At 38.9% G+C, this 20,739-nt stretch overlaps 1 protein-coding gene across 8 annotated transcripts in view; it reads right to left on the bottom strand.

The window, feature by feature from the left end:
- Positions 1-17,206: 17,206 nt before the first annotated feature.
- Positions 17,207-20,739, bottom strand: part of GARIN2 (golgi associated RAB2 interactor family member 2) — a 35,416-nt gene continuing 31,883 nt past the window's right edge. For 2 of the 8 annotated variants that reach the window (XR_002316029.2, XR_002316035.2), the window contains 2 exons: positions 19,272-20,388; positions 17,207-17,323 (listed from right to left, as the gene is read on the bottom strand). Coding sequence is in view for 1 of the 8 variants with exons in the window: in XM_020905103.2 (XP_020760762.2) it covers positions 17,301-17,323 (23 nt within the window). In the remaining 7 variants the exon portion in view is untranslated. The remainder of the gene's footprint in view (positions 17,324-19,271; positions 20,389-20,739) is intronic. The other 6 variants (XR_002316030.2, XR_002316033.2, XR_002316031.2 and 3 more) reach the window with 6 other exon arrangements.

Genomic DNA, 20,739 nt, shown 5'->3' with positions numbered 1-20,739 from the left:
TTCAGGCTCTAGGGAACTGCTTTTGGCTTGAGCTCACTGGCCAGGTTATGTGAGGACGTGAGGTTTCGCTAAGACGCAGTGGGCGGGCTCACGCTTTACAGACCTTTCTTATCTCCCTGAATGTCCGTCAGCTGCTGAAGAAAATCTGGTTCCCCTTGAGGCTACTCGTCATGTCCTATGAAGCACGTCACACAATCTAACATTTGTGTAAAAAAGAACCATGACATACCCGAACACTTGGATGCGTGTGGTGTCCCACGAAAGAATTCTCTGCTACCATGGAAGACTTCAGAAAGCTAGCAGCTAAGACCGAATTCTGAAAACCAGACAGGAAGGATGCCACAGAAGAGGGCCACAGCTGTTGCACAAAACTACCTGGGCCAACCCACATCCAGTGCAAGGAAATCCACATGAACAGTCTTCAAGATTCCCTGGAAACTGTTAGCCATATCCAAAAAGGAAAGGAAACAAAAAAGTGTGTGTGAGAAGAGAGATCAATTTCCTTTTCTAAGTTGTTAAATACGTGAAATAAGTAATAATTCAAGAAACTTCAGTTCCTCGATGAGTTTTTGTTTGTTTTCCTTTTAGCTCGGGGTTTCTCAACTTCAGCAGTATTGACATTTGGGCCAAATAATTCTCTGGGGGCTGTCCTCTGCAATTTAGGCTTTCTAGCAGCATCCTCCCTGGTCTCTTACCCACTAGATACCAACAGCACTACTACCCCCATTTGTGACCATCAGAGATGTCTCTAGATGTTGTCAAAGATCTCCTGGGGGACAAACTCACCTCCAGTTAGAATCACTGATGCAACTTTTCAAAGAAATGGACTCCATAGAAAGTAGTCTCTCTTTACCCATCACTTCCAGTTGCTTGGCCTCAAGCAGTTTTGCAGAAGATCCCACCCAAATGAACTCTTGCTTCCACAGCTGTTTAGACTCCTCTGTCATAGGATCTTATCCCAGTAAAATGCTGACAACTATCTGTGAGATAGCAGCTACCGGCCTCAAAATATGTGGACACTCCTTTGTGAAGTGCTATACAAATGTTAATTATTATTTTTACTTTCTAAAGGTATTTTCATCTTCAAAGAGTGTAGAACCTATGGCAAATAAAAAGTTTATTTTCTGGTGAATAGAACCATTCCCGGAATCCCCAAGTCACTTAAATTACTTGTCTTACGTGCAAATGAAGGACAGTTCAAAGAATGGGCAGTATAGAAACTGGAGGCAAGGTGACTGGATTTGAGTTTCAGCTTTGATATTAACTAGTTCTGTGATTTGGATGCCTGACAAGTTTCCCTGGCCTCAGTTTTCTCATGTGTAAATCAACAAGTTAACTACTTTTTTCTCTTTCTAGTTTTAAGATTCTCGAAGTCCCCTTCTTATATGGAATCTAACATGGATAGCATCAACAGTTGAAAAAATATAATATTCATCCCAAAATAGAATAAAATGGGCAATTTGTGGTTTAAGCTCCAGTCAGAAGAATTGTCTATCCTTGTCACAAAGCAGTTCACCCACTGAATCACCCTGGCAAATTTGTAAGTACTTTGGATGAGTAATGAAAGCCAAACTGTAAAATCAAGTATACCATGGAGAGTAGTCATAGTAAATACCCTTCCTCCTTCCTCATTTTGGCATCTGCTCAGCCCATCATCTGACAACAGCTTCTATTACATGGTAATGTAATAAAATATTGTGCTATTTTATGTCATTAAAGGTTTGGGGGAAGTATATTAATACTGCATTTCAGATATTTGAAACAACTCTGTCTGAAATTTCAGTTTTCAAAATTCTACCATTAACCATTAGATATGAAATTCTTAACTAAGGTTATTATATCCCTTTGGTTTTATCACCTCTGTGTACCAGTGAAATCTGAATTTTCATAACTGAATTAATAACTTAATCACTTCATAATTGTATGAACCAGGTGATCAGAAATAATGTAAGTTAAAAGAATATTCACTGATTCAGATGTTATGAATCAACAGAGAAGTTATGAAACAACAAATTAGTAGGCATATTAATTATTCAACGAATATCTAAAAATTTCTTAAATGCAAAAAAAAAAAACCCAGAAAACAAACCAACAAACCATAAACTTTTCTAATTTAATTGGGCTTAGTTGTTATTATTTTGATATTTTATAGTTCTGTACTTCTTAACCTTTCATAAACTTAGCTAGAAATATTATGACCTTAAGCTAGGAACACTATGTAGTTGTTGCCATGTGGAATGGGAGGTCTAACTGTCTGCCTTTAGCTTTGGTATCATTCAGTATAGGTCAGTATTAATTCAACTCACTCAACTTTCATGTTCACCCATTAATTTAAGATACATACATTGAGTACTTCCTCTGTGCTAAGCACTGGGCTATAGGGAATCAAAACACGTGACAGTTCCTGTCCTGGACTATAAAAAGGTAAGAGAATAGACAAGACACATTCACATAGGTAAAATACAAGGGAAAATATGGAAATAAGGTGCTCTGTGGACTTTGAGAAAGGTAGTCTTATGCTAAGAGAAGCTTTACTAACTTCTAATGGTGGGGATTAGGGAACAAGAGGGATGGAGAGTAAACTACTATGAAAATACCCACAATAATAGGAAAAGATCTCACATATGGCTTTTAAAAGATAGATATAAAATTTTAATCAATTTGAATGACTGAGTGTAGTCCACAGAGACAAATATGGGCTTTTTATAGGAACTGCAAGTAGTCTACAATAACTTCAAGGTAGGATATTCATTATTTAGGATGTTAGTCATTTATCACACTTTTATTTGTACCCTTCTTTGCTGGTTCTGTGCTAGGCTGAGGATGTGAGGAAATAAAACATGACCCAGGAGAATTTTTATTTTAGAGGGAGGATGTAAGCAAATTTGGAGCTTGGAAATTTATCTAATGAAGAAAAGTCCAAGACTGAATGCCAAGCGAAAGGAAATCAAGTTTGTTCTTGAAAAGGACTTTAATGTTACCTATATCTTTTCCTCACCAAGCTCCCAATCAAATCTCTATTTTTTAATGTGTTCATCTCAGCAGTCACTTTGATTCATATCCATATGTGAATACCTGTGACTGGATCTGGAGTGGTACCTGTGCTGAACTCCAAAGAGCTGGACTCTTAACGCCTCATATGTCCTCTCTCACACGCTCTCTGATTGTGAGAGATATAACTCCATCACCACTGCTTCAAAGCAGCCTTCTGAAGAGCCACATTCTTTTTTTATTAGTTGGAGACTAATTACTTTACAATATTGTAGTGGTTTTTGTCATACATGACATGAATCAGCCATGGATTTACATGTATTCCCCATCCCGATCCCCCCTCCCACCTCTCTCTCTACCCAATCCCTCTGGGTCTTCCCAGTGCACCAGGCCCAAGCACTTGTCTCATGCATCCAACCTGGGCTGGTGATCTGTTTCACTATAGATAATATACATGTTTCGATGCTGTTCTCTTGAAATATCCCACCCTCGCCTTCTCCCACAGAGTCCAAAAGTCTGTTCTATACATCTGTGTCTCTTTTTCTGTTTTGCATATAGGGTTATCATTACCATCTTTCTAAATTCCATATATATGTGTTAGTATACTGTATTGGTCTTTATCTTTCTGGCTTACTTCACTCTGTATAATGGGCTCCAGTTTCATCCATCTCATTAGAACTGATTCAAATGAATTCTTTTTAATGGCTGAGTAATATTCCATGGTATATATGTATCACAGCTTCCTCATCCATTCATCTGCTGATGGGCATCTAGGTTGCTTCCATGTCCTGGCTATTATAAACAGTGCTGCGATGAACATTGTGGTGCACGTGTCTCTTTCAGATCTGGTTTCCTCGGTGTATATGCCTAGGAGTGGGATCACTGGGTCATATGGCAGTTCTGTTTCCAGTTTTTTAAGAAATCTCCACACTGTTCTCCATAGCGGCTGTACTAGTTTGCATTCCCACCAACAGTGTAAGAGGGTTCCCTTTTCTCCACACCCTCTCCAGCATTTATTGCTTGCAGACTTTTGGATAGCAGCCATCCTGACTGGCGTGTAATGGTACCTCATTGTGGTTTTGATTTGCATTTCTCTGATAATGAGTGATGTTGAGCATCTTTTCATGTGTTTATTAGCCATCTGTATGTCTTTGGAGAAATGTCTGTTTAGCTCTTTGGCCCATTTTTTGCTTGGGTCATTTATTTTTCTGGAATTGAGCTGCAAGAGTTGGTTGTATATTTTTGAGATTAATCCTTTGTCTGTTGCTTTGTTTGCTATTATTTTCTCCCAATCTGAGGGCTGAAAGAGCCACATTCTTAAATGCAAAGGTCAGTGTTCTTTCCTCCTCTTCCTTGAGCCACCATCAGCATTTGACATCCATGAGCATTTTCTCCTTTTGTGCTTTGGGCAATAGAAGTGCCATTCTAACTTTTCCTACCCACTGGATCCTCCTGCTCAGTCTCCTCTGCTTCTTCTTTTTTATATCCCCCTGAATGCTAAAAGCGGAAGTGTCTCAGGGCTCTCACGTACAATATTTTACTTTTCTTTCTGCCTAGGTCTGAACAGATAGCCCTATCACTTACTAGGTGTTTGATCATAAGAAAGTCACTTAATATCTCCAAGATTCAGTTTCCTCATCTATAAACTGAGGATACTAAAAGTTGCTACTTCCAGTGGTCATAAAGACTAAATGAAATGTCTATGTAAAGTACTTAGAACAGTGCCCACCACTATATGGATTAACAGAGTGAAATCTTCTTATCATCATGTTCTTTATCACTCATTCCAGCATGATTTCCTCTAGTCTCAGTGGCTTTAAATTCCATCTTTACACTATAAACCCAAAGTTTATCTCTAGTCTGAACTTCTACCTTAAACTTTAGAATCACCTATTCAACTGCTCACTCAACATCTCCATTTGAGTTTCTAGCTGCTGCTGCTGCTAAGTTGCTTCAGTCGTGTCCAACTCTGTGAGACTCCATAGACAGCAGCCCACCAGGCTCCTCTGTCCCTGGGATTCTCCAGGCAAGAATACTGGAGTGGGTTGCCATTTCCTCCTCCAATGCATGCATGCTAAGTCGCTTTAGTCGTGTCCGACTCTGGGCAACTCCATGGACAGCAGCCCAACAGCCTCCTCTAACCACGGGATTTCTAGGCAAGAATACTGGAGTGGGTTGTCACCTCCTTCTCCTGAATTTCTAGGGAGCATTACAAATTTAACACATTTTCGTCCAGTTTTATGCATGGTAATGCCACTCTTCCGGTTGTTGAGGCTTTCTTTCCCACTGCACATTCAATCTATCAGGAGATTCTATTTCTACCTTCACAATGTTTCCATTCTCTAACCACTTCTCACCAACCCCACTGCTACCACCCTACTCCAAGACATCATCATCTGTTGCCTGAGTGACTGCAGTGTGCTCTTACCACCCATATTTTCTTTTCTGGTTACTGCAACCACCGGGATCCTGCTAAAGTAAAAGTGAGATCAAGTCACTGCTCTGCTCAGTCTCTTGCAGCCGGGCATGATCTCCCTGACCTCAACTTTTACTCATCTTTTCCTTCTCATTTCCCACCAGCTATGCTAGCATCTTTGTTGCTCCTGACAGAGTCCAACAGCTTCTGCCTCAGAGCCTCTGCATTTGCTTTTCCTGATGCCTGAAACATCCATTATCCCTATGCTTACTCTCCCTCACTTCCTTAGGTCTCATTTCAAACGTTATCTTATCAGTGAGGCCTGTCTTATTCTAGATAAAATCTAGAACATCTTTCATGCCCCACCTTCCAGCACTCCTTATCCCTTCTCCCCAACTTTATTTTTCACTGTATTTATTCACCATCTGATATGTTGCATATTTGTTATTTTGAATGTAATGGCAAGGACTTTATTTTATTCACCACCACTTATTTTTAGATTCGTCAGTATCTTAAACAGTACCCGACATGTAGACGTGTGTGTGCATGCATAGTCGCTCAGTCATGTCTGACTCTTTGCAACCCCTTGGACTGTAGCCCTCCAGGCTCCACTGTCTGTGGAATCCTCCAGGCAAGAATACTGGAATGGGTTGCCATTTCCTACTCCAGGGGAATACATAGACAGTACTTGGTAGATATTTTATGAATGACTGAATGAAACAGATGTGAGTATGCGGAATAGGAATGATAAAATGATCAAAGAAAAACTTAAGCTTTGTCTAATTTTGTCCTATGACTAGCCCATCTTAAGAATAAATTCTGCCTAAACATGATTGTTTTCGCTCTTAGATAGTACTGTGTATTGAGGGAGGGAGATAGTATAAAAAACACAAAAAAGAAAAGTATTTGTTCTTCACCACCTCCTTCCTATGCCTCTTGGGTCATTCCAGTTGCTGCAATAAATCCTCATCTGATTAATAGGACAGAGAATTAGCAAAAAAGTTCCTTTGAAATTCCTTTGAAAGTAGTAACAGATATAACTATTTTGTTGCACTTAACTTTTACTTCTGAACTTATATGTCTCTGACAAGCTTAGATATCTTGTTTCTAACACCTGACAGATTATAAGGGTTTATTATATGTGTGACCCTTTAGTGGATATATCAGCTCAGAGCATACATACCCCTGCCATGAGACAGGGTAGAGAAGTCTTAGCCTGAGGAAGGGAGTTTCTGATGGAAATAGCAGATCACATATAATTCTAATTAGAATTATGAGATAATTCTAATTAGGAATTTGCAAAAATTCAGTGGAAGCAGATATCTGGGACTCTACAAGCTTCTTTCTCCTGAAAAAGTCCTAACTTTCACATCTGGTATACTCCAGAAGAAACAGAATATGCATTGGCCCACAACTAAGTTTTTTAAAATGTGTTGGGTTGAATAAGAGATCTGGAGTACCACCGAGAACACTTTAGGGCCACTTTCCGGAGTATTTTTTAGAAGAAAATTTCAAACCATATTTGAGAAGATAAACTGCTTTAAATCAAGTAAAAGTAAACAGTGTGAAGCTAGTCTCAGGGCCTGACTAACCAAGTACTTAGACTGAAAGCTTTCAGGTCTCACAGCCCCTGGATAACACTTGAAGCAAATGCAAGACGGCTGGAATAGCAAACAGGAGTGTCCTAAACCTTGTGATATTGATTTGGGGCACAGAAGAACTGAGAACACTTTGGTAACAAGAATACAAATGCACTGATTTTGGTTTTTCTTTTAAGTCTGTAATAGGAGATCAATATACCTAGGATCGTGGTAAAATGTGTGAACTGTTGGTTTTTTCTTTGGTACTTAAATTTAATTTGTAATACACAAACCAAAGTTTAAAGGCTCTTGAAAGTATGCAGAAACTGAGGGTTTCCTGTTTCTTCTTATCTGGTAACCTAGAAGTCAAAGCCATTATTCAGCCATAGCTCAGATGGTAAAGAATCTGCCTGCAATGCAGGAGACCTGGGATTGATCCCTGGGTCAGGAAGATCTGCTGGAGAAGGAAATTGCAATCTGCTCCAGTATTCTTGCCTGGAGAATCCCATGGACAGAGGAGCTGGGGGGCTACAGTCCATGGTGTCACAGAGAGTCAGACACGACTAAGTGACTAACACACATACACAGTTGAACAATTATTCCTTGAAAACCATCTTTTAGCACAACTGTGTTTAGCAGTGAAAAGAGCCAGCTCCTTGTAAAGCATCAGAAGATTAATAATTACATTTCCTTTATGCTATGTTAGGAAAATTATTTTTCTGTTTACATTTGAATTAGCTTTAATGAGAACATTGAGCTGTTTCAAAGGGTATCCAAAATATATTAACAGATTTCAAAAAACATCTAGAAGTTCTTATATAAAATATACCCAGAAAGACAGTCTCTTCTTATAGTAGAATTAGGGTAATTGAGATTTTGTGATCCAAAATTGCACACAAATGTAAATTTAGGTTTTTTTTAATATTTATTTTATTTTTTTATGGGGTCTTAGTTTCAGTCCTAGGGACCTTCGATTTTTGTTGCAGCGTGGGAACTCTTAGTTGTGGTATGTGAGATCTAGTTTCCTGATCATGGGTGGAACCGGAGCCCCCTACATTGGGAACTCAGAGTCTTAGCCACTGGACCACCAGGAAAGTCCCGTAATCCCAGTTGCTGAGGGTTAGGAAAGCAGGAGCTCCATTCAGCTGGGTGGCTCTGGATGGGGGTCTCCAGAAGATGTCATCTGGGCCTGCAATCATCTGAAGTGAGTTGGACTGAAGAAAGTGCTTTCAGGAATATTCATCAGGTAGCTGTCAGCTAGGGGCCTCAGTGTCTGGCCATGTGGACTTTTCCTTAGGACATGACAGCTGACCTCTCCCAGAATAAGCAATCCAAGAGAGGAACAACCAAGATAGAAACTGCAGGGCCTTTTTAATGACCTAGCCTTCAAAACCACACCACGCCCACTGCCACTTTATCCACTTGAAGAAAACCACTAAGTCCAGCCTACATCCAAGGCAAGGGCCAAAAAGGCAAATTTCTTGGGAAGAACATCAGGTATTTATGGACATATTTTTAAAACCACCAGGTAATCTAGCATGTTATAAGTACTTTGCTGCTGCTAAGTCACTTCAGTCGTGTCTGACTCTGTGCAACCCCATAGATGGCAGCCCACCAGGCTCCCCCTCCCTGGGATTTTCCAGGCAAGAACACTGGAGTGGGTTGCCATTTCCTTCTCCAATTCATGAAAGTGAAACGTGAAAGTAAATTCGCTCAGTCGTGTCCGACTCTTAGTGACCTCCTGGACCGCATCAATAAATTACATGTTAACATATTTATGGCTGAGGAATATTTTATTGGTGAGCTTTAAGCTTGTTGCTCTCCTTTGAGCAATGACCATTTGTATTAGGTAGATAAAATCAATAGAATATTAGAGATCTCTTCAAGAAAATTAGAGATAATAAAGGAACATTTCATGCAAAGATGGGCACAAGAAAGGACAGAAACAGAAGATATTAAGAAAAGGTGGCAAGGATACACAGAAGAACTATACAAAAAAGACCTTAATGACTCACATAACCAGGATGGTGTGAGCACTAACCTAGAGCCAGACATCCTGGAGTCCAAAGTCAAGTGGGCTTTAGGAAGCATCACTACAAACAAAGCTAGTGGAGGTGATGGAATTCCAGCTAAGCTATTTCAAACCCTAAAGGATGATGCTGTGAAACTGCTCACTCAACATGCCAACAAATTTGGAAAACTCAGCAGTGGCCACAGAACTGGAGAAGGTCCGTTTTCATTCCAATCCCAAAGAAGGGCGATGCCAAAGAATGTTTAAACTACCACACAATTTCACTCATCTCACATGCTAGCAAAGTAATACTCAAAATTCTCCAAGCTAGGCTTTGACAGTACATAAACCGAGGACTTCCTGATGTCCAAGCTGGCTTTAGAAAAGGCAGAGTAACCAGGTCAAATTGCCAACATTTGTAAGAGCATCAAAAAAGCAAGAGAGTTCCAGAATCTACTTCTGCTTCATTGACTATGATGAAGCCTTTGACTGTGTGGATCACAACAAACTGTGAAAAATTCTTCAAGAGATGGGAATACCAGACCACCTGACCTGCTTCCTGAGAAATCTGTATGCAGGTCAAGAAGCAACAGTTAGAAATGGACATGAAACAAATTAGGAAAGGAGTACATCAAGGCTGTATATTGTCACCCTGCTTATTTATATATAGAGTTCAGTTCAGTTAACGTCAGTCACTCAGTTGTGTCCGACTCTTTGCGACCCCATGGACTGCAGCACGCCAGGCCTCCCTGTACCTCATTAACTCCCGGAGTTTACTCAAACTCATGTCCATTGAGTCGGTGATGTCACCCAATCATCTCATCCTCTATTGTCCCCTTCTTCTCTCGCCTTCAGTCTTTCCCAGCATCAGGGACTTTTCCAATGAGTCAACTCTTCGCAGGAGGTGGCCAAAGTATTGGAGTTTCAGCTTCAGCATCAGTCCTTCCAATGAACATTCAGGACTGATTTCCTTTAGGATGGACTGGTTCTTGCAGTCCAAGGGACTCTCAAGAGTCTTCAACACCACAGTTCAAAAGCATCAATTCTTCTGTGCTCAGCTTTCTTTACAGTCCAACTTTCACATCCATACATGACTACTGGAAAAACCATAGCCTTGACTAGACGGACCTTTGTTGGCAAAGTAATGTCTGCTTTTTAATATGCTGCCTAGGTTGTTCATAATTTTTTTCCCAAGGAGTAAGTGTCTTTTATTTTTATGGCTGCAGTCACCATCTGCAGTGATTTTGGAGCCCCCAAAAATAAAGTCTGCCACTGTTTCCACTGTTTCTCTGTTTGCCATGAAGTGATGGGACCAGATGCCATGATCTTTGTTTTCTGAATGTTGAGCTTTAATCCAACTTTTCCCTCTCCTCTTTCACTTTCATCAAGAGGCTCTTTAGTTCTTCTTCACTTTCTGCCATAAATGTTATCTGCATATCTGAGGTTATTGATATTTCTCCCGGCAATCTTCATTCCAGCTTGTGCTTCATCCAGCCCAGCATTTCTCATGATGTACTCTGCATATAAGTTAAATAAGCAGGGTGACAATATACAGCCTTGACATACTCCTTTTCCTATTTGGAACCAGTCTGTTGTCCCATGTTCAGTTCTAACTGTTGCTTCCTGACCTGCATACAGATTTCTCAAGAGGCAGGTCAGGTAGTCTGGTATTCCCATCTCTTACAGAATTTTCCACAGTTTATTGTGATCCACACAGTCAATGGCTTTGGCATAGTCAATAAAGCAGAAATAGATGTTTTTCTGGAGCTCTCTTGTCTATTAGATGATCCAGCAGATGTTGGCAATTTGATCTCTTGTTCCTCTGTCTTTTCTAAAACAAGCTTGAACATCTGGAAGTTCATGGTTCATGTATTGTTGAAGCCTAGCTTGGAGAATTTTGAGCATTACTTTGCTAGTGTGTGAAATGAGTGCAATTGTGCGGTAGTTTGAACATTCTCTGGCATTGCCTTTCTTAGGGATTGGAATGAAAACTGACCTTTTCCAGGTAAGTTATAGAGTTTTCCAGGTCATATATAGAGTACATCATGCAAAATGCCAAGCTGGATGAAGCACAAACTGGAATCAAGATTGCTGGGAGAAATATCAATAACCTCAGATATGCTGATGATACCACCCTTATGGCAGAAAGCAAAGAGGAACTGGAGAGCCTCTTGATACAAGTGAAAGAGGAGAGTGAAAAAGCTGGCATGAAACTCAACATTCAAAAAACGAATATCACGGCATCCGGTCCCATCACTTCATGGCAAATAGATGGGGAAACAATGGAAACAGTGACAGACTTTATTTTCTTGGACTCCAAAATCACTGCAGATGGAGACTGCAGCCATGAAATTAAAAGACACTTGCTCCTTGGAAGGAAAGTTATGACCAACCTAGACAGCATATTAAAAAGCAGAGATATCACTTTGCTGACAGAAGTCCATCTAGTCAAAGCCGTGGTTTTTCCAGTAGTCATGTATGGACATGAGAGTTGGACCATAAAGAAGGCTAAGCACCAAAGAATTGATGCTTTTGAACTGTGGTGTTGGAGAAGACTCTTGAGAGTCCCTTGGACTGCAAGGAGATCAAGCTAGTCAATCCTAAAGGAAATCAGTCCTGAATGTTCATTGGAAGGACTGATGCTGAAGCTGAAACTCCAATACTTTGGCCACCTCATGCAAAGAACTGATTCATTAGAAAAGACCATGATGCTGGGAAAGATTGAGGGCAGGAAGAGAAGGGGACGACAGAGGATGAGACGGTTGGATGGCATCACCGACTCTATGGACATGAGTTTGAGCAAGCTCTGGGAGTTGGTGATGGACAGGGAAGCTTGGCATGCTGCAGTCCATGGGGTCACAAAGAGTGGGACACTACTGAGTGACTGAACTGAACTGAGATAAAGTCAAATAATGTTTAAAGCATTGTCGCAATCTATTGTCTGTGTCCACATTCACTCTAATAATAGCTGTATCACTCTTCCCCGAACCCACCAAGGACTTTCCCCAGTCCTTGCAGAAAACCCTTATTTTTTTCTTATGTGCATAGGAAATACCATACTCCCACAGCAGAGTTGCTTTCTACACATAGCAAAATACTTTTGATGTGGCACTTTGTCAAAAGGTGTGGACAGTTCAAATAAATTCATACTCTAAAATTCTATAAAGTCTCCCTTGTCTTCAGACTTAGCCTTAGTGAAATTTAATAGATTCCTGTGGCATGAGTTCCCTTTCAGAAGTCATGTTGCTTTTGCCCTAGTAAGATGCCTTTACTTAGGTGTTCAGTGAGCCACAGAGAATTCCTGACTTGCAAACTGTAGATCTGTTTGACGTATTTAAAGATACAGTGAGTGAGTAAAAGTTGCTCAGTCCTGTCTGACTCTTTGTGACCCCGTGGACTATACAGTCCGTGGAATTCTCCAGGCCAGAATACTGGAGTGGGTAGCCTTTCCCTTCTCCAGGGGATCTTCCCAACCCAGGGATCAAACCCAGGTCTCCTGCATTGCAGGCAGATTCTTTACCAACTGAGCTATGATACAAGGATCTCTCAAATAACAGACAAGTTATAGTTATGGTGAGGTTATAAATCAGTTCCAAAACCGACAAAATCTTATTTGATCTAAAAATTGCTCCTACAAAACTTCACCAGTACACCATAAAATGTGTTTTCCAGGTAAAATTTATGACTATGGGAATTGCTTCCTGTAGCACTCATGCTAGTTCTCCAGCCAGAATATCTGGGATTCCTCTACTTTATCCCGGTCCCATGCAGTGGCACCAGTAGCATTCCCAGTAGCCAGAAAGGTAATAGCCATCTCTGTTGTTCAGAGTCCTGTGGTGATAACAGGGACAGAGGACAAGGGTACACTTCTGATGTCTCAGTCTGTTTATGTCTAAAGGCCCTTCTAACAAATATGATACATCTAAGGACTGACTTCATATCTAAGTTATGGAGATCAGCTGCTTCCTAGAGAGGTAACACTGTACTCAAATCAGCCATGTAATGAGCTTTTAGGTCTTTAGTTGAATTTTCCTTAAATATTGACATTAACAGACCATTCCACCTAACTTGACAACCAGATATGCTCAAGATTAATACCTGGTATTTATATGCACCACTTATTTATCCTTTCACATAGAACATCACCTTCATTTTATTGAAAGATTTCCAAAGTATAGTTTAAAATATTTTTGTGTTAAAGTATAATGGATCATGAAAATATTTTTTCTTATAATAGACATTGTCTTAAGAGTTGTGTTCTAAGGCTATGCTGACCATATAGGATAGCACAGATATTGAGCTTTTCATAATCATAGAAATTCCACTGGACAGTGCTGTACTGAGGAATCAATGTGTTATGAGATCAACTATTTTTATAGATGTGGAAAATAAGATAAAGGAGTACTAGTACACAATTCTAAAATCTTAGGTAAATGGTATAAACCTGTGTTATGTCTTACATGTAAAGAATGAGTATTGCAGAAGTTGAAACAACTCAATTATGGAACATTTATGAATTTTCTCTGACCAAAAATCTATTTTTAAGAAAAAAATTCAATACATGATTAAGAGCAAGCAAGTTTGGGTGTGTGTGCATGTGTGTGTGTGTTTACACCTAATAAAAGTTTGCAACTTCAGGATGAACTTCCTAGTGTTTCTTTTTTGCTATAAAAATATAGTACTGCCTTAAAAAATCATTTTGTTGAGGTATAATTTATATGCAACAAAATGCATCCACTTTAAAGTAGTAAGTTAGATAAATGCATACACCACTGTAACTATTAATATCACCCAAGTTAAGATAATACGACTTACTTTCACCTCAGTGTTTCCTTTACTACTTTGCTGTCAATATCCTCTCCATGAAATATCCTATCCACCTCCACTCCATGAAATTACTAAGCTTTGTAAACAGATTTTGTCTTATGAATATTCAATTCAATGGAATCATATAGTTATGTATTCTTTTTTAATTTTCTTCCTTTTGGCTGTGTTGCAGGAGCATGTGGGCTCTTAGTTCCCTGGTCAGGGATTGAACCCACTCCCCCTTCATTGGAAGCTCAGAGTCTTAACCACTGAACTGCCACGGAAGTCCTTCATATGTATGTTCCTTTTGTATCTGACTTCGTTGTTGCATGTTTTTGTTGTTGTTGTTATGAAGTAGTATCACTCTATGAATAAATACACCACAGTTTGTTGAACCATTTACCTGTTGGCAGGTATTTGGTTTATTTTCAGATTTTGGTTATTATGAGCAAAACTCCTTTGAATACTTGTATACAAGTCTTGTTTTGAACATATATCTTGTAAACATGTTTTTAGTTTTCTTGAGTAAATACATAGAGTAGGATCATTTGGTCATCTGATAAGAATGTCTTAACTTCGTAAGGCATTTCCTGTTTTCCAAAGTGGTTGTGTAGGGGCCATGATGTATGAAGGATCTAGTTGTTCCACATAGTCACCCACGGTTGGTGTGGTCTGGTACTGCCTTTTGAAGGACTCTGTTACTGGGTAGTATTACTCAGTCTTGGTTGTGACTTTATTCCTAAAGAACCAATTTGTTCTAGGTAATCACTCTCAACAAAGCATTTTCTATAATGAAACAGTCAACTCCAAATTAGAAACTTTTAGTTTACATATATTCATATCTTAAAAATGACCCTGATATTAATCTTGTCTTGGTTGCTCGCTATTTCATCTCTGATTGTAGAAGTGGGAAAGAAATCCCTTTCATCTTTGGAACAGCAAGGAAAGAAGAGAAGAATCTCCCGGGCTGTGGGCCAAGGGGGCTAGGTAGAAGGTTTTCCCCTATAGCACTGTCCAATAGAAATATAAAATGAGCCACATATATAATTTTGTGAAACACTATTTAGTAGCCAATTAAAAAGTAAAAAGAAACACATGAAATTAATTTCTAAATTTTCACCCAATATAGCTAAAATATTATAATTTAAACATACAATCTATATAATAATTATTGAGGTATTTTACGTTCTTTTTCATACTAAGGCCTAAAAGTCAATTGCATATTTTACACTTTTTTATACTTTATCACAGTATAGATGCTAAATTTCCAAGACTTGAAGTGAAAAAACATAACCTTACCTAAAAAATATTTATGTTTGATGAAGAAGAATTCTACACTGCTTCAGTTTTTTTTTAATTAAAATGCTCAACTCCAGAAAAATAAATGACCCAATCAAAAAATGGGCCAAGGAACTAAACAGACATTTCTCTAAGGAAGACATACAGATGGCTAACAAACACATGAAAAGATGCTCAACATCACTCATTATCAGAGAAATGCAAATCAAAACCACAATGAGGTACCATTATACGCCAGTCAGGATGGCTGCTATCCAAAAGTCTACAAGCAATAAATGCTGGAGAGGGTGTGGAGAAAAGGGAACCCTCTTACACTGTTGGTGGGAATGCAAATTAGTACAGTCACTATGGAAAACAGTGTGGAGATTTCTTAAAAAGCTGGAAATAGAACTGCCATATGACCCAGCAATCCCAATTCTGGGCATACACACCAAGGAAACCAGATCTGAAAGAGACACGTGCACCGCAATGTTCATCGCAGCACTGTTTATAATAGCCAGGACAAGGAAGCAATCTAGATGCCCATCAGCAGATGAATGGATGAGGAAGCTGTGGTACATATACACCAAGGAATATTACTCAGCCATTAAAAAGAATTCATTTGAATCAGGTCTAATGAGATGGATGAAAATGGAGCCCATTATACAGAGTGAAGTAAGCCAGAAAGATAAAGACCATTACAGTATACTAACACATATATATGGAATTTAGAAAGATGGTAATGATAACCCTATATGCAAAACAGAAAAAGAGACTCAGATGTATAAGAACAGACTTGTGGACTCTGGGAGAAGGCGAGGGTGGGATGTTTCAAGAGAACAGCATTGAAACATGTATATTATCTAGGGTGAAACAGATCACCAGCCCAGGTTGGGTGCATGAGACAAGTGCTCGGGCCTGGTGCACTGGGAAGACCCAGAGGGATCGGGTGGAGAGGGAGGTGGGAGGGGGGACCGGGATGGGGAATACATGTAAATCCATGGCTAATTCATTTCAATGTATGACAAAAACCACTGCAATGATGTAAAGTAATTAGCCTCCAACTAATAAAAATAAATGGAAAAAATAAATAAATAAAATGAAAAGAAATTTAAAATTCAGTTTTCTCAGTTGCACTAGCCACATTTCAAGTGCTCAGTAGACCCATACATAACCATTTGCTACCATATTGGACCATGTAGTTCTAGAGCATTTTTTGTGGGACAGGAAATGGAAGATAGAGGGGAGACATATTTGTTACTGCAACTCAGGTCACTGGTAGAAAATACCAGTACTATTTGTATACAATTAAAAAAAAATGTATATATATATATATATATATACACACACACACACATATATTTTTAGCTGTATGATTTTGAATAAGTAACTTAATTGTCCAAGCTTCACTTTCACCATCTGTCTGTAAAACAGGAAAGTAATCATACCCCTCAGATTACTGTGAAGATTGAGAATCTATGCAAAGCACATTGTAGAAGGACTGGCAAAGTTTTGAAAATAGGTAAGTGGTGGCTTTTAAAAATCCAAACAGGGACTTCCCTGGTGGTCCAGTTGTTAAAAGTCTGCCTTGCAATGCAGGGAATGTGAGTTTGATTCCTGGTGGGGAAATAAGATCCTACTGTGGCTACCAAGCCCACAGGACACAATTAGAGGGTCCATGAGCCGCAACCAAGACCCGATACAGCCAAATAAGTAAATGTTTGTTTTTAATGCAAACGATTCTTTGGATGGGGATTGTCTGTATTTCCTTTATTTTTAAAAGTTAGAGAATTTAAAAAACTTGTTTGAAAATGACATTCATTGATTCCATAAGTACTGCCTCTTAGGCCAGGTGCTCACTGAAACACAAAGATGGAAATAATATGCTCCTGGCTTTGAGGACCCTGGAGCACCCCATGTTAGAAACAACACAGCGGTGGGCTAATGTCCAAATGAGAAAAGTAAAACCAAAGAGAATAACATATTTATTCAACAATCCCACAGAAAAGAAGCCCTACAGGTAAAAATTGAGTTTATGAATTATATAGTTTTCTACTTAGTTTAAAATCAATATCCACAATTACAATCACTAAGATTTAAGAAAGATTGACATGGATCAAATGCTTAATGATTAGTAGTAGCCTTTATTTCTGCCACATGAAAGATGCTGCTTTGTTTTCCTTTCCTTCAATTGTTATTTCTTGAGCTGTGCTTGCTTTTAATTTATTAGTTTACATTTATCTGGTAAAGAAAAAAGATGGAGTTAGTTCAGTTAATTCAAAAGTCTGAAATACAGAATCTTTTAAAGCTATTATTGTTAAGTATAAAACTTAAAATAACTAAATATGAGTAAATTAAGTGATTGAAATAAGTAAAATTACATTTATAATAGAATATTTCTTCTTAATATAACAATAAGTATCCTTTGGACAGGTAAGGTATCATTTTTTTTAAATCTAAAAGTTGATACAATGTTAAAGGAATTTTTAAAAATTTTTGTTATTAAAAATTACTTCTACCATGTAGTTACCTAGTAAATCAAGAAGTCAAGATTAAAATTATGGACTTTTATTCTTTAGGGCTTGTAGACATTGTCATTGAATTATTTGCAAGTTCTTGATTTGTGCCAAACTGAGTCCTGAAATTAGTCAAATGTATGTGAGATTTACACACACATAGTTTATGCTTATTGTAAATAAGGGGCCTAGTAACTTTCACATGATTTCAGTTGTAATAATGTCAATATGAAGTCTTTATTAGTAGCAAACTTTTTTCGCCATATAAAAAAGAATCTACCTTTCCCCATATATTAGTAATTCACAATTTAAATATTTGGGAGCCACTTTTATAATTTCCAAAGTCAAGATCTGAATATGTTATATATACCATTATTTTTGCCCTTCTTTGCATTTGTCAGTTCAGTTCAGTTCAGTCGCTCAGTCATGTCTGACTCTTCGCATTTATAGCTTTCTTAATGAGACCACAGTATTTGAAATTTCTTGTTATAGAATATATCAGTCAAAGGATGAAATTGCTGTAGTATACTGGGTTCACTTTTAAAAGGAATTTCTCCCTCTAAACGTTATAATATATTGAGAAATAGCCAGGCTTGGAACTCTCCCTAGGTGGGTGTAGGGACCAGCATGTCACCCTGAGTGCCATCCCTTCACTGTCCAGCACCATAGAACATTAGAAAGAGCATACTTAATGGGGGAAAAGAAGTGACAGAAGGACACCACAGACTGAAGAGTGTATGTGGAGGCCAGGGGATTAATGTGTGTGAACATTTGAGAATTTTTGGCCACATTTGTTTTTCTCTGGTGCATTATCTCTGGCTGATGGTGTACATCTGGGTGGGGCCCGGTTAATAAACTGAGTGCTCAAATACTAAACTGATTTTGGTTGGCAGAGGGACAGAAAGGTGGAGAAAAGGGTAGGCATCTCAATTCCATCATCAGAACCCTGATAAGATGGGCATGTGCTTCTTGCTGGAGTCACCTCTGCTTCACCAACTGTCTATTTAATTGTGTGAATTTAGCCTTAAATGTATGTATGTGCATATGCACAGTCTCTCTCACACACACACACAGCGTTAGTTATATTAGGAGAGGCAAATGAGAGAAGTTTCATTCATAAATAGCTCACTGTAAAGCATGTCTCAGAGGAACTTAGTACACTGTTGGCCACCACACACAGCTGGGCAAGTTATTCATCGCAGAGACTACTTTGTGAGTGGGGCCCCCCAACTCTGTGCAGTGTACAATCTGTGCAGCTGTCCATGGCGGCCCTCTAGGGACTCTGCAAGTATTTGTATAATTTCTGGTGTGAAAGTAAGAGGCTTTGGCTATGTGGGCTAATCTGAGAAAGCAGGCTGGGAAAGAGTGTGATAAGGGAGCAGAGAGGAAGAGTAGCAATGAGAATGAAAGGAATCGCTGCTGAGAGCAGCAGCAAGTCTCTTCCAGTGCCTCACCTGAAGCGCCCTCTCGCCCTGCTGATGTTACATTTTGACCCCTGGTGGATTCTAGAGCAGAAACCACAGCAAAACCCTCAACATTCCATTCCACCTCTATTATTACTATAATAGAAGTAATATGATTCACTGTTAAAAGATTCAGTTTACTGACAACTTTTTGTGAAAGTGTCATGTCTGTCATTTACATCTACAGAGACTTATAACTGCAAAAATTACCTTTAAGTTGTCTTATTTGTTTTTTCCATTGGCCTTTTCTTTTCCTGTTTTACTTTCCTTTCCTCACATCCATTCCCCTGAGAAAGGGAGGACAGATGAGGCACGAGATTGAGGAATTTAGAGAGGATTTGACAGGAGAGCAGAGAGCCAGAAAATAGTTCAGCAAAGTGGAAGTGAGATTATTAGAAAGAGGAAGTGAGAAAGAAAGAAAAAGGCCAAAAACCAGAGAGAAGAAAGTCACAGAAAGAGAACCTGAGTCTTAAATTCAAATGATTTTCTAACCTCATAAAAAATGTCTTCATTCTTTCCAGTGGAGCCCACTGTTAAATTTCAGTTTCCCTTTTAGCATTCTCCCATTACTTCTTAGGATTCCAAGGGTTTGATTTGCCATAATTAGGAAGAAAATGGAAAAGATAGATGGGTGGGGGAGGGGAGGACATTCCCAGTATTTCATAAATGATTTCCCTCTCTCTTCTTTTCTTAATCTCTGTCCTTTGTCTCTTTTCTTTCCATCTTGGAAAAATGCCAGGGGATCATAGATAAGCCTACTGTTTGGGCTCATTGTAAAGAAAATCAGCAAAATTAAAGAGAATAAAGCTTAGGAAGGTAAGAAGTGGAAAGTCAAGAAAGGAGAGAGATGGACCCAGATCCAAAGAGATGGGTTTAGCCTGGGCCCTACCTTATAGACTTTTCATAAAAACAGTACGTTTGAAGCTCTGCTTTACCTGAAACCCTACTCAAAAAGGAGGAAAAGTGTAATTCTTCCAAACTGCTCAGAGGTTAGAGAGAATTGGAGACTGCTGTCCCCAACTAGCCTTGCCCAAGAGTTGTTGAATGTGAATCTGATGAAGTTAATAGAAACAGTGATTTGATTTACTTCTGTGGGAACAGTTATTATTCTGGCTTCTGCCTAAAATAGAAATCAGATTTACAAAGTTATTTTCAGTCTACATTCAGTCTAAATTCAATAGGACAAGGTTACTAATCTTTGCTTCCTTGGGGTGAAGAGTGTTAAGTGTGAGTAAGGGAGTGTGAAAGGGGAAAAAAGTGAGTTAGAGGAGTGTGGCAAGGGGGAAAGAAATGCTAATCAGAGGGAAAATTGAAAAACTGTACAAGCCTAAGTAAAGAAAAGGGAGAGGATAAAGGAAAGGTAAGTGGAAAGAATGAGAAAATATAGGAAATAAAACAAACAGGGAAAATAATTAATATTTGGTGAAAACTGCAGGCCAAATTAGTATATTGTACCAGCTTCATCATTTAACAAGCTCAGAGTGGAATTTTGCTGCATGTTTGCTGTATCCTTCCTCGACTACTCATTTCTAGAGCCCCATTTCAAGCTGCCTGCTAAAATTTACATAGATGGGCCACCAGGATCACAAACCTGAGCTAATAAACCATAGGAGCAGAAAGGGCCTTGAGACACCAGTCATGCCTTCATTCCCCCACCCATATGCACACACATTTGATA

This window comes from Odocoileus virginianus, chromosome 6, assembly GCF_023699985.2.
Source record: "Odocoileus virginianus isolate 20LAN1187 ecotype Illinois chromosome 6, Ovbor_1.2, whole genome shotgun sequence".
Taxonomy (NCBI): domain Eukaryota; kingdom Metazoa; phylum Chordata; class Mammalia; order Artiodactyla; family Cervidae; genus Odocoileus; species Odocoileus virginianus.
Note: the sequence above shows the minus strand (reverse complement) of the source record. Positions and strands in the feature narration are given on the sequence as shown.